Source organism: Morone saxatilis, unplaced genomic scaffold, assembly GCF_004916995.1.
Source record: "Morone saxatilis isolate NCDOM2014 unplaced genomic scaffold, NCSU_SB_2.0 Contig20, whole genome shotgun sequence".
Classification (NCBI taxonomy): domain Eukaryota; kingdom Metazoa; phylum Chordata; class Actinopteri; family Moronidae; genus Morone; species Morone saxatilis.
The window spans coordinates 7,419,022-7,433,594 of NW_023339763.1; the positions used below are offsets into that span (position 1 = coordinate 7,419,022).

Here is a 14,573-nt window from a genome sequence, read left to right on the forward strand (position 1 = left end):
TGTGTGTGTGTGTTGACGGAGGCTAGAGTAGGTAAAGCAGACAGTGTGAGCTCAACTCAGGTATGCAGATCTCTTTGGGTTTGTATATGTGCACACATGTGCGAATATGTGCTGAAGGTGTTAATAAGGACTCATGGCTGTATGATTTGTTTGAAAAAAAAAAAAAGTAAAGTTTATCCTTGTTAGCGCCGTCTTAGAACTGCGATGAAGACTGGAGGTGTTTGGCTTGAGTTTACGCTTTTTCTATTTCTGGTGCATATTGTATCTTGTTACTGTGTTGTAATTGATATGTTTCCCTTGTTTTATTTTACTCGCTTAGCTAATGCAGTATTTGTTTGAATCAGGATGAACATATACAGCGGTGCTACTAACAAGTTATTTTAAACGAAGGCATAATACCATTTGAACAAGACATTCAGGGGTGACACTCCTGACAGTGCGAGCAGTTATGAGTAGTGCATCATGAATTATGCTGTTATAACAAATCTATTCCTGAACCCCAACAGCGTGTTTCAGTAGAGGCTGGTGTGGAGCACTCGAAACCAAAAAAAGTTCAGTCATACTAAACAGCCATCATGATGTGGAGTGTACACAAATGCAACAGGGAGATTTTTGAGAGATTAAAAGATTTCACAACTGCTTTTAAAGTTCTTTTTTTGTAAGCAGGGCCCACCGGTTGCTGTTAAGGGGCCAGTTTTATATTTTAGACATTTCTTTCGTCTTGACACTGACTATACAGTACTAGACACCGTTATTTTATTGTCAAATAAGGTGAATCCCCTGGACAGGAATCGGCAAGGATGCAATACTCCTATCTGTCTCAGGCCAAAATTTGTGATCCTTGCTGATGAGACAGGCGTATTTTATTTTTGCATTGTCAGAATCGAATTGATCTCTGTCTTGTACCTGTCTTTATGACTCTGTTTCTGAGAATAAAAAATACTAGACAAGAATAAAATTGTAGATACAGAAAGCTTATTTCTCTTCCTCTCGCTAAAGAAACCCTTTTCTCTTCTCGCTCCTCCAGCCCTCTCTGACCCAGACGGAGGTCCCTGTCGGAGGACCTACTGTGGACGGGGTCGACAGTGTGTGCTGATGGCAGAAACCGGCCGCGCCGAGTGTGTTTGCCAAGAAAAATGTCGGCCCTCTTTTGTGCCAGTGTGTGGCTCAGACGGCAGGTTCTACGAGAACCACTGCGAGGTTTACCGCACCGCCTGCCTGGAGAGGAGACGGATCTATGTGGTGCACAGCAAGGACTGCTTCTTCAAAGGTAACACCTTGATTGTTGCACTGATACACTGACACTGCAGAGGGCTGCTACACAGTGTAAAAAAAGATTTAGTTCAGGTTACTCGAAGGTACCTGAAGCAGCATGTTTAAAGGATCCAATTAACTGGTTTACTTTGTCATAATTAGGATTAATAAATGACTGATACCAGGTTTACACAGTTTCCTTGTTAAACCTCCCTTAAGAAATTAGTAAATATCATTTATTTTCCCTTTCCTGCTGTGGAACTGCTGCTATACCACAAGAAAAAAGCAATGCTGCACAGGGGCTGTTTATTTTTGATGTCTGACTGAATCACTGAGTATGGTACAAGTTAACACTTTTGATGTCTTTTGTGAGTGAAAATTGCCCTCAAATGATGTTCTGATACCTGTGAGGTACACTTTCGAATTTCTATTTGAAGGCTGCAATGGGGTTTTGACTTTAGTTTGATGTTGAAACATTTATAGTAGCAGTTGTATTGTAATGTGGTGATGCTGTCAAGATTAGAAATCACGCTGTTTCTGTCAGCCACCTATTCCATCAAGATGAATGAAAGAATGAAATCATCTGTAGTTTGGCACTGATGGTTGTGGCTCAGGGTCAGGTTTGTCTGAAATGATAGCTAAGCACTGACATTGGCACTCAGGCACGCTCCTTTCAATTCAACTCAGCACACTTACTTGGCAGTTGGTCCAAATCACAAACACCAGCATCTAAATCATTTATAGTGACATCCTTAAAGTTGACTTACTTATTAATTTTAATGCTGAGTTTTCATTGAACAGGTCTCAAGTCGCTGTGCAAGGAAACATTCTGAGTCACTCCTCCCCTCTACTACCTCTACTACATCAATATCCTGGCACTCGCAAATCCCCTCTAGGTTACTGTGGATCACCAGTTCTCTATAGTAAATCATTAAATTCTTTACTTCTTGACTATCACTCATTAGCAAAAGTGCACTGTCAGCATGAACAGTCAGCATTATTATCCAACAAACAGCCCAGTCATTTCATCATGACTTCGATTTAAAAGCTACAGGGTGAGGTAGGGCTTCTACTTATTTAAAGTATGCGCACACAAAAACATTATTTCAGTTTTAAATACTGCAAGCATGCTTGCATATGTACCGTGCACCTGTTGGCATCTCCTCCTCTATAAATTTAGTTTTCCAGGTCAGATTAGTATTAAACGTCTTCTATAATCCTTCCGGGTGTGGATGTTAAAATAGAACGGCTATAGTTATTTAGAGTGCATGGTTTCACGTCAACGCAGTGCAAAAACACACTCGCACACACAAACATGGCAGCACTTTTAGTCATATCACATTAGGGAGGCAAGGATTCCTGGCAGACACCACCATGCATAGCTAATCCACATTAGGGATGTTCAGTCGGCACATTAGGCTTAAACTTGAGATGTCTGAATGCGAACCAGCAGGAGATGGAACATGTTGGAAATCAGTCAGATGTCACGGGAATCCTGTGTGTGTGTGTGTCTGTGTGTGTGTGTGTGTGTGTCTGTGTAATTGAGAAGTAATTATTGCACCTGACGTACAAAGACAACATTGGAAAGTCTCACAGTGCTGTGCTCGAGTCATTATTCACAATTATTGTTTTTTGTGTGTGTGTGTGTGTAAACAGCAGAGGAATTGGAGAGGTGGTGCAGTGGTTAAGTTGGTTATGTTCAGGCCTGTTGGTGGCCTTATACCACTTTGTTTTCCACACTACATCTTTACTGCCTCACTCAAAACTCTTTAAAGAAATAACACAACCTGGTTTAACTCAATGCCTTATGAATGGAGTAAGTGCCAGTATTTCACTTACCAGGTGCTCCACTTGAGGGTGTAATAATCAAGTAAGTCACATAAAAAAACAGCCAATCTATCTGCCAGAGTAATTGCACTGGCATAACACAACAATATGTTATAGACAAATACGTATTACTTACTAATTTATGTATTGTTGTTCCCTTGCAGTTTTGTTTCTCTTTAAAATGAATTGAAAGTAGGTTTATTTTGAGCAAATGTATTTCTTCTTTAGTTTACTTTAGTTTGTTTGAGAGCTTACTTTTTTGAGAGCCTAGAGCTTATTAAATGCTAGATGGCAAGAAATGTTCTTACTCTCAGTCTGAGAACAAGACTCTCATAGATAAAACTGGATGTCTTGGGTCCCTACAGCTATGCATTAAGCCACATGGCAAAAAATCTTTTGGGATTTTTTTGTGAGATAATTTTGCTTTCAAATTTGATAAACCTAAAAACTCTGCTGTGAAAGCCAATTTCCTTCAGCTCAGGGCTATGGTCAAAGTCGCAGTCTCAAATTTGGCAACTTATGCATGCTTTCGTCTCATCATATCTGGATTATTATGGTTCAGTGTGCACAGCCAGTGCAGAACTCGCCCAATTTGGCAAAAGAAAGAGGAACCACGTTTCTTTTGTGCTGACCTCCCCTCCCAGTTACAGAGTTGACTGTAAATGATGGGAGATATTGTTTATTCATAAATCTTCGAATGGGCCGGCACATAATCACAACCTCCTCTGCCACTGTTCTTTCACCAGGTCACATCCTGCTGTTGCTGTCCAAAAGCTGCACAATAACCATCATTAATCCATTATTCACAGTTATCTGAAATATTATGGGCATACTGTGGCTTTTGAGCCTTGCAAATTCCACAATCTTTGTCATTTACACTGGGGTCTGATGAGACATTACATGGAGACGTGTCTGTTAAAGTAAATTGCACAATGGATAACATGAACTTTTTCCATCTGCCATATCATCATCATCACCATCACCACTAATCAATGTAGAGATTGACCTGTCCTCTTGCTGCCTGCTATCAATCAATTCTTAGGCGATGATTTCCAGGGTAAAATCTTTAAGAAAAAGTGAGCTTTAGAGATTTAGGCAGGCTGTGTTAGGCGACTGCTGTAGTGCAATGTTTATGGTTGTGCTTTAATACTTTATTTTTCTAATTTTTGTTAGAAGTTTACCTTGTATTAGTTTAATATGTAATGTCAGATGTTTTTATATAAGCATTGTTGAAAAAGCTTTACATTTTTTCAAGGAGAGAGTGGAGTTCTACTTTATGTTTTTAATTAAATACATTTTTCCTCTGGCAGTGGGGAGAAACAAGGGAGATCTATTGAGGCAAACATGGTTGCAGAGGCGAAGGAATTTACCACCTGACTGTCTATGGGTACTATGGGTATGCTTAAATTTGCTTTGATGAAGTTTGAAGGAGGTTGTAGCCTACTTCTGACCTAATAGCATTGGTGTTCTTTAAGTGTTTGGAAATGGATTTGTGTTTTGTGACTGGCAGGAGAGGTGATTGCATATAGGGTGTAAAGGATTACCAAACCTCTGGATGGGGCTCTTTGTTCTGCCCTGTCACTGGCTTCTTTGTATTTACACACAGTCCGTTTAGGTGGTACTTATCCATATCGACTTAACAATGAATGCACATAGTAGAATAACGTTAGAATTAGAATGGAAGAAGAAACACTTCTAAAATGCCATGTTGACAACTAAATAGTTCACTATTACACACTAGTAAAAGGGACACAACAGTGTTAGGAACAAAATAGGATAAAGGGGGTTTCATTATTCAACCTATTCAATAAGTTGAGTTCTGTTTTCATTGTGGAACTTTTAAGATTATGCCGAGCTAGCTTAAGCTATCCACTTTACAAAGACTCTCTTGAAGAATTAGCATCGAACCCGGAAATATCTAACACACACAAGTGAAAGTCACAACGTCTTCTTAAGAACGGAAAATTGATAAAGAGCTTCAAAGTTAAAAGTTATTTGACCCCAGATGGCTTCAAAAGGGGAACATTGTCACTAAAAGACTGATATGCCACCTGCACTCAAATTTAATAACCCATTTAGATTGTAATTGCCAAAAGCCATAAAACAGGTTTTCCTTGAGGTTGTCGTCTGTTTTTTTTTTTTCACCATGTGCTCTAGGTATGAGAACATGTTAGGTCTGGGCAACATTATATGGTACAACAGTGTTTACAAGCACACAACTTCTGCACGTCACTGCTTTAAGACTTTGAATGGATCTGCAACGGAGGTGTTTTTTAAACTCTCAAATTGTTTCCGTCCGTAGTTTTAGCAACGAAAGCTTGGAGATTGTACTCAGCTATATTGAGTGAGGTGTTTAGAAACTGACTTGTGAGTCTTAAATGAAGTTAAGTGATTTTTATAGGATTTTTACCGTCTAATACACACTAAAGCTGAGTAGAGTAAAACGCATCTAAAATGCAAACACAAACACACATTGTGGCTTTGGCGTTGTGAAAACTGTTTTTTAAGTCCATAACCAATCACTCTCCTAATTTATGAAATTCACATTTGCTTTCTCTCTCTTTTCGACCCACTTCTCACCCTGGCTTTGATTACATCCCCATCCCTTTGAAACCATTTGAAAAAGAACTAACAGTTTATTAATCGCTTTCATCCTCCTGATAAGTAGGAAGCTCCAGCAAAGGCAGACCAAAGGGACATCTGTTTCCATTGGGTCATGTAAGGCGCTCAGCAGGGGGGTCTTTAATGTATCCCGCCATGGCCACTTCATTAGGGACAAGTGTCGTACTGGTTATGCTTGGTTGTGGTGCTGTTGACTCCCAGATCAGACGGGTGATATGTTGCCATCCGCCAGACAGATATTAGTCACAAGTTCCCCCCAGGGCCACAGCGAACTGTGCTTCAGATAGGACAGGACACTAATCTATTCATCCATTAAGCCATTGATTGCCAACCTTTTGCCTTGTAATTGCTTAAAACAGTGTTTAGCTGCGATCACATCTCTATGGGTGAGTTTTGTTTCTACTTTTATATAAAGATAATCATGTGTGAATCATTATGGAAGACCTTGTGAAGAGCCATGACCCAGACAGATAATCTGTTGATTGTTGAAGTCATTTTTCAAGCTAAGAAGAACATTCTCTGGTTTCAACATCTTAAAAGACTTGCTGCTAACCTATTACCAAAAATTATTATTATTCCAAGTCCAAAACCCAAAAATATTTGCATTACTATCATTTGGTAATGCAAATATTTTGGGCTTTTGGATTGGAGCAAACATGAAATTTTGAAGACCTCACCTATTTTTTGGACTATTCATAGACAAAACAATTAATCGATTAATCATTAAAATAATCAGCAGATTAATTGAAAATGAAAATAATAGTTATAGCCCTAGTTGATTAACCAGCCAGTATATAAGGATCTTTATAAGGATCCTGATTGATTGATGTCTTACTCATCATTGGTCTTCTTTGGATCCAAAAAATGTAGCCAAACAATGTCAACAAACATGACAGTACAGTGTTCTCAAGATTATTAATTCCTTTTTCTTGTCCTCCCTCCCTCTATCCCTTCCTTTTTTATCCTTCTAGCCATCCATTGTCTATCATTGTTTGCCATGTTTCTCACTTTAAGAGCCCCCTCAACCATTCTGATTACTCTTTATCATCCCACCCTGTTCGGTGGCAGCTGTGGTTATTGCATTAGCCATCAAAGCGGCCCTACTCGTCTTTCTCTCTTCCCCGCAGCCCGTGGCAGCGCTCTGCCTCCGCCGTCCATCTTATTGCTTGCTAACCCTCTGCCCCCTCCTGTGACTGAGACCATTAACTCGGTCACACAAACCCACGGCTCTCATAAGGAGGGCCAACTTTGGCGTGAGCTCTAGCCCTGCAGCTTTAGTTGTGTACACAGAGGCTGGATAAGGTCACAGCAAGATGCTTATACAACCTTGTGTGCTTGCTTGCAGGATGTTCATGATCTTTTTGTTTCACGCTTTCCTCTTTGCGAATTCTTGATAATAATAAATAAGACAAAAATATTTTGTATGCTTTCGTAGCCTTTTTTTGGATTGGTCTAAGTACTTTTTACTGTGATGTGAGAGCTGCTATAAAATCCACGTTATTTACACACTAAGTGGGTTGTGTTTCTGCTATATTACTATTTGTCTAAATGTAATGGCACAGCAGTGATTCCTTTTACAGAAAGGTGAACGTTTTTTTTCTTTTATTTCTTTGGTAGAAAATGACCGATTTAGATTTGTAGATAGCACACTGTGTGATTAGAGCATGATGGGCTTGATATTCATGTAAAATTACCCTCATTCATTCTGCTGCACTCTATTAAGCGACACCATTCAGAGCAGCATCACAATGACACATTTTATAAATGCTCACAATTTAACTAAACTGTTTCAGCAGGGGTGTAAAGTTGTCCAGGTCACATAATGCAACTTTGGATCAGAAGTTGCCATCCAACTCTCTGTTAGGTTAATAAGGACTAAAGTCAGGCTGGGCTACCAGGTGTGACATGTCCGCATTCACACACAAACACACACCTAATACCCTCCAGGCCTCCCCTGACAGGCCTTTATTTGTTACAGTGGGCTTATTAACGAGCAGTCCAACTATCCCCATCTTTCTTTTCATGGTTTTTCTCCCCAACACCTTTCTCCTCATTTTCTCTCCTCAACATTCACGTGGGTCTTAACTCATTAAGTTGATTTCCTCCCCACAGATTCATTACGGTGGAAGTATTTGCTGTATGAAATGGATGCCCTGTCCCAGATAGAGATGTCCCCTGGTTCAGCTCTGGTCCCCTGCCTCATAAACATCAGTCTCCCCTATGAAAATAGAAAGCTCTCTTTGGCCACTGATGTCCCCCGCTGTTGTGGTTGTGGGACATCGTCAAGGATACTGCACCAAAAGAAAAGTGTTTTCCCATCAGCCATGGATAAGGCAACAGCCCATATGCAGCCCGTATGTTGAACAAGCTACACATGCTGTAGTATTTAAGCTAAATTAAGAGTAGATTTAGGATTTTCTGAAACCTACTCTGCTGTACCATTAGTTCGATAGACTAGTAATTAATGGTGTACTGTACTGCTTTGGTTTTATAAAGAAAGCCCTCATTCTCAGGCAGTAATATAACTTTTGGTGACAGCAAGAGGCCTTGGTAAGAAACAAGTTTCTATTTTGCATGCAAGTTTCTTGTTGGGAAGATTTCTTGACGTCAGGATTTTATTTTGGGAGGGGTGGGGGTGGGGGTTCTAGTCCAAGTTGAGATGTGATGGGACAGACTTCCTTGTTGGAGCCCAAAGGCGAATAAGGTTTGTGTAGTAGTACAGTTTCAAAGGCCCTGACACTATGCTGACAACTGGCTATCATTGGGCATCTATAGCTGACCATCTCCCGTGGCTTTTGCAGTGTGTCCAGCATACAATATGTTGGCTCTAGTCTGACCTTGGTTTGAGAAAGAGCAGTCGGACTGACTGTGAATCAGTGATTTAACCTATTTATACCTCCTTATATTCAGGTTCCACCTTTTCTTGTCTCAAGCAAATGAGCAACGGCTGATAAGCCAGTCCAAGTGAAATAGTGTCACTTTTAATCAGACAGACAACATTTGTTAGGGTTTTAGTGATGTTTTTTTTAAAATTAAAATCCAGATTCCTGACTAGTTATTATTTTATGCTTTTTTCTCCCTTATGTCTTGTGCTTAAAGGAACATTGTAATATTTAGTGGCATCTTATATTCCATTCATTAGTGGAATATTATATTCCATTTCTGCTAATAGATCCTCCTAAATGTTACACAGTGGATCTTTAAGAATCTTTGAAGATCTTTAATCCAACCATTTTAAATATCCACATGCATTGGTTCACTATAGTATGTCAACATACGAAAACTACAAATATTCTTTTGGTTTATAGGGATGTTTGGCTGATGTAGATCATTCCAGAGTTGTTGAATAAACCTAAATGACAACAGAAGAAAGAAAACCGAATCAAATCTTATTTGGCATCCTCTGTCACTGCAATTAGTTAGCAATCGCTTGCAGATGATGGAAATGCCAAAGATATTGAAGGCAGATTTTCTGAGTTACTATAATAATGGAGTATTTGTAGAGGAGCTTTGTTTGTAAATCCTCTTTGATTCATTCAGACATTTTTAAAGGATATCACGATGTTTTAAGCTACGTCTGTAATGTATCATATAATTATATATAAAAGCAGAAGCTTTCAGTTTGTCTTCTCTTGATCCTCATTCCCATCCCAGTAGCTTTCCTCTCTTACTGCACACTCTGCTTGTTGTACTTTTATTTTTCACCTTTTTAACATAGTCTGCCTACTCATTATTTTCTTGGTCTGCACACACACACACACGCACACACAGCAAATTACACGTACAGACACACAGACACACACTCACAGGAATAAAGACACACCACTTCTGTCATGACAAAAACAAAATAATCTCTTCTGAAAAAAATGTTTATTCATGCCTAAAAGATTTTGACATGCTTGTCACAACACGCGCATTGCCTATCACTTTGCCTTTTCAGTGGTGAGCTGTACTCTTCTGCACCACAATGGGCCCCTTGGATCAACTGCATGGCTTTAGCTTTTGACGCATGTTGCCCAGCTTGGCACACACAGCGTAATTAAGAATTGAAATTTAATATGTGAATAAATTGAAATTGCAGTTTTAATTGGAATTAAATTTCTTTATTTATCTTTCTATCGCTCTCACACAAACACGCTTGTGGCCTCTTTTTCTCTGTTGTTGAAGTAATTAACAGATCCCCAATGTTAACTTTGTGTTGGGGAAGCCATTCTGGCATTCTGCCTCATCTCTTGTTGAATTAACAGGTGGTACTGCATAATTTTTGCAGCTCTTCATCGACATCGTCTGCTTTTATTGCCGTTCATAACACTACTTATTAAAAGCTGTTGGCAAACGCCTCTGAACAACTGAGAAATTAGAAAGTGACAAATGAATACATTTGGCCCATCCCCTTCATTTCACAATTCTTTCATCAGTTTAATGGCTGCATAAAAGGAAAGTACATATTGCTGCCAGTGCCTCTGGACTCAACTTTGAAAACTTTGCTTATCAGATGTGTTTTTGTCAAAGTTGGGATCCAAGTACTAACAAGTGAGATTAACTTATCTCACTGCAATAGCATTCTAGACAGCAATCAAGGAATGCATTTACTATTTTCCAGGCGACTCTTGCTTAGTAGTAAACAGCCTTACAAGATGGAAACATATTGCTCTCTCTCTGTCTCAGTGCAGATCTATTTCTTTCTCTCTGCAATCCCCTTACAGACCACTTTCCTCTCCTCTATCTTTCGCCCTCATTTTTCTCTCACTATGCTCCCAATATGGTGTAGACGGGGATTTGAGTGACTCTGTCAAGCTTCTCTCTACATTCCCCCGGTCTGTGTTAAATTGGTTCAGAGCTTAAGTAGAGTGTGAGCCTGAAAAAATAAAAATACAAGCATCACCTCGAGGCAAAGTGACCCTGGGTAAAAAAAAAAAAAGATATATAAATATGTCCCTGACAAAACACACACTCGTGCATATACGTACACAGGCTGAGTCTAAAATGTTTGGCTGTATTCACTTCTAATCCATCACAGAGTCTGTAAAGATCTTTGCTTTAAAATCAAAGTATACGTAGCTGCTAGAGTTTTTAATTTCAACCAATAGTTCAGTTTTTCTTGCCAGTGTGTTCTTTCCACCTCGTGTATAGAAAACAATTCTTTAGCCAACTTGGCTCTTGATATTGGTACACAGCGAGAGAAGAGATAAAAAAGACACAAATGACAAGGACGTTACATTATTATAAGGCAAGGAGCCCCAACTAAGATTGCCTGTTATAAGATATACAATGGCATAAAATTATCGTCCTATTCTAACTTATATACAGTATATACTTCAAAGTACTTCTTTTTATCACAATCAAAGTATGCGTACCCTAACCCAGACTTTGAGAAATCTGATGAAGCCTATTCTAATCTAATTATGGCAATGCAGAATAAATGCACAGATCCAGTGTGACTATGGCCTTGCTAACCAATTTTCACCACATGAACGGCAGTTACTGAAGCAGAAATGAGAACGGTCACCTTGTCCAGTAACACAAGTCTTACTTTACTGTAGTTCTTATGTGGCTTTTTAAAACTTTTAAATAACATCTGTGTACCGAACTGATTCAGAAAAGTTATAATTTCAGAGACAGAACCATTCTTACCAAAGAGAGCCCAGGAAAAATTTTATATTAATACTAAGAGTACCATATAATCAGCACATCAATTTCATAATCAGAACTATTCCAAAGATACACTTTCAGCCGGCCTTACAGCTATTTATGCACTTACTAATCATTGGCAAATTTGGATTGTAACAACAGCAAATCACAGTCGGCACTTCATATGCACAGCCTGAGTCCGTTGCTTTCATGCCTTTGTGCATGGGCATGGGTTATCACACAAGGAGACGAGTTAAATAATAGTCAGCCTCACAAAGTTTATTTAAACTGGGTACATTTTTCATGTTTCCTTGCTTAGCTCAGTCATTTTTTCCTGCTTTTTCTCTGCCTATCGTTTGATCTTGAAGCTGAACAGTCCCTCCACTGTCCTGTGTAATGTGAGCTGTCAGATTATGTATTTCCACTCTGCCAGCTGAACAGTTTGACCAGAGGGCAAAGAACGAGCCCAGATTGACAACTAGCACAGTTCAATGTGCTGTAGCAACTGATTTGCCAACTCTCTAGCCGACTGAATGATCAATTCGTTGACTGCCCAGTTTCTTACATAGCCCTTTATTTGGCGAATGCACTTGAACTACTTGCACTTCCCTTTTTTCTGCTCAATAAAAAAAAACTCACATTACTAATTGTAAATCCTTAAGATATAATCTAAAAAATATGATTTACACAAAGGTGTATTCATTTCCAATATCTAATAGGAACCTCACACAGTACAAACAGTACCCCAAAATGACATCTTTAGCAGTTTGTTAGAGAGATTATCAAGATTCCGCTGTCAGCATGTTTCAGTACCACTGTGAGCTCAGATTTTATGTGGTTTATTGGTTGTTCATATGAAATGGCTCTAAATACTGTGTCTCTTTTCATTTGACAAAGGTCAGTCTCCTGATATGAATGGTTGCTTTAATGGCTAATGGAACACACTACTGTGGAGCAACATCAGAGGCCATCTGTAATGAGACAGTCTTTATGTGGCTTTTGCTGTGCCCAATAAACAGCAGTTCTGAATTGCTGACATGGTGTTTGTGTAGATGAACAACTTAGCTGAGTTTTATAGCAATGGTGAAAAAATATGCACACTGTTCAGAAAAGCAAAATAGCCTTCACATGATATTCTCCTATGGAAGGAACAGGCACTTTCTTTTCTTTTTTTTCACATAACATTTCATACCATCAACATGAGAAGCTACTATAGCTCCAGTATACTGAGTGACACTGTGCCCTTGGCACTCATTATTAGCAAGTGCAGCATCTCAGTAGCACCGGGCCTATTTGCATCATCAGGCCACCATTCTACCATAAGTCGCTGACTATGGAGAGTGCTGTAATTCTAAGACCCAAAGGGAGTAACAAGCCCAACAGCTGCCTCAGGGAAGTTATCAGTCCGTGTTATTGTTTTCAAGCTCATCCCACATGGTTTCCTCAGAGAGCAGGAGCAGTATGGATGGATGCTGCTGACCTTTTTGTTTCAGCACTTATGTTACAGGTGTCATTGATGCTAGCAGGGACCAGTGGCTTTCTCTTGAGGTGTGACTCCATCTGGTCACAGTCCCATTGCTATTTGTTTGCCTGCTGGCATGATACACAATAATGCTGCCAATTCAGCTACTGTAATTTACAATTTACTCTGTAATTAGATTGAGTGTTTGTACCTGAGGGCTGAGTTTAATTGTCTTACGTTGTTACCAAGAGTATTTCACTGATGCTTTTTATTTTAGTGTCTTGCAATGATGGAAGTAAAGTAAAATAAACAGTCGCGCGTTCTTTCATTGCACCATAGCAATTCATAACTCTGGAGATTGGCAATAACCGTCAGTCAGTCATATCAGTTCCTCAGAGTACTAATACTGATTTTCTTTCCTCCATTAACTTTTTTTTTTGCAAGCTTGAATGCAATGCGTACACAATAATATGTAGAGCACCTGTGTCTTTGATGACCTTCATTACTTTAGCCTGTTACAGTTGGTATAAAAATAGTATATAAAATATTCTCACATTTTTTTTTTTTTTACTAAAAGTGGTAGTTGTAAGAGTGTGTTCATTGTATAACATCACTAACTGACCGTAGATAAAGGGGACAGTGTGGTTTGATGGTCTGGCATTTCACTGCACCAGTTTTTTTATATTTTGTTATATATGTTAAAACCTTGGGGATGACACCTGGATCACATGACCTTTAAACCTGGTTTAGCTTCTTGTAGATGACTAGCATTTTGAAATTCATATTCCTTGTATTTTTCTTCTTTTAATTATCCATATCAGGTCCCAAAATACCATTCAGAACAATTACTGGTGGGTTAACTGTATATGAACCTCTAAATTATTACCACTTTTCTTTGGCACTTCAAACCGATGATATGCTATACATATAAAACAGTCTAATTGTGTAAATGGAAGACACACTCATTTAGTTTCTCATAGCACTTCCAAATCCCCAAATTTCCTTCCAGCTCTTTATTGTTTTGAAACTCTCTTTGTCAGAGTATGAACAACAACAACAGCAGCAGCTCTTCAGTTTAAGTGTCAGAGATAGGGAAAATTATCATCCAAATCGAATCAATTATGGCAAGTGAAAGAATACATTCTTGAATAAAGAAATGCAGTTTGTACTACATAAAGTGGGGGTGGATTAAAAATGTTATTTTGTCGAGAAAGCCTGCTTGAGACTTGACTTCACTGTTGTAATTACATTCACCCCGTACAGTCCAAGTCTTGTACATTCTTTATGTAACATTAGATATTTAGTTTGCGGCGGATTGAAGTGTGATCCCTGGCCTCGCTCATTATCATGCAAAACAGTTGCATTATTCAAGTGCGCTGCTTCTTTTCAGTGATGGATACTATTTCATATGAATTAGTCACTGCACTTCAAGTGAATTACTTACAGCTGGGTGGAACGCAAGGGTTGCTTATTACTCATGATACTAATGCTGCAGTTTGTTTGCTTCACTCCTTTCACTCCTTTCACTGCTCACTCATCTGCATTCAACATTTTAAGCATTTGTCTGAGCAAGTGATTAGAGGCTCCATGTCTTACTAAAGGGCACTTTATAGAACATTTGTCTCCTCAAGTGGTCAAACCCGTGACCTCACTGTGACAAATGACTCTCTAATCATTAAACGACTACTGCGGTTCCACACAATCCGCTGCAAAACAATTTGTTTGCATCAGGCCCTTAGTTTAAGATTTAACACAGATCCGTGTGTGTGTGTGTGTG

At 39.1% G+C, this 14,573-nt stretch overlaps 1 protein-coding gene across 1 annotated transcript in view; it reads left to right on the plus strand.

Annotated features, from left to right (window-relative positions):
* fstl4 (follistatin-like 4) overlaps positions 1-14,573 on the plus strand; it is a 174,021-nt gene that overhangs the window by 65,081 nt on the left and 94,367 nt on the right. The window contains exon 3 of the mRNA XM_035665960.1: positions 1,028-1,270. Within this exon, the coding sequence (XP_035521853.1) occupies positions 1,028-1,270 (243 nt within the window). The remainder of the gene's footprint in view (positions 1-1,027; positions 1,271-14,573) is intronic.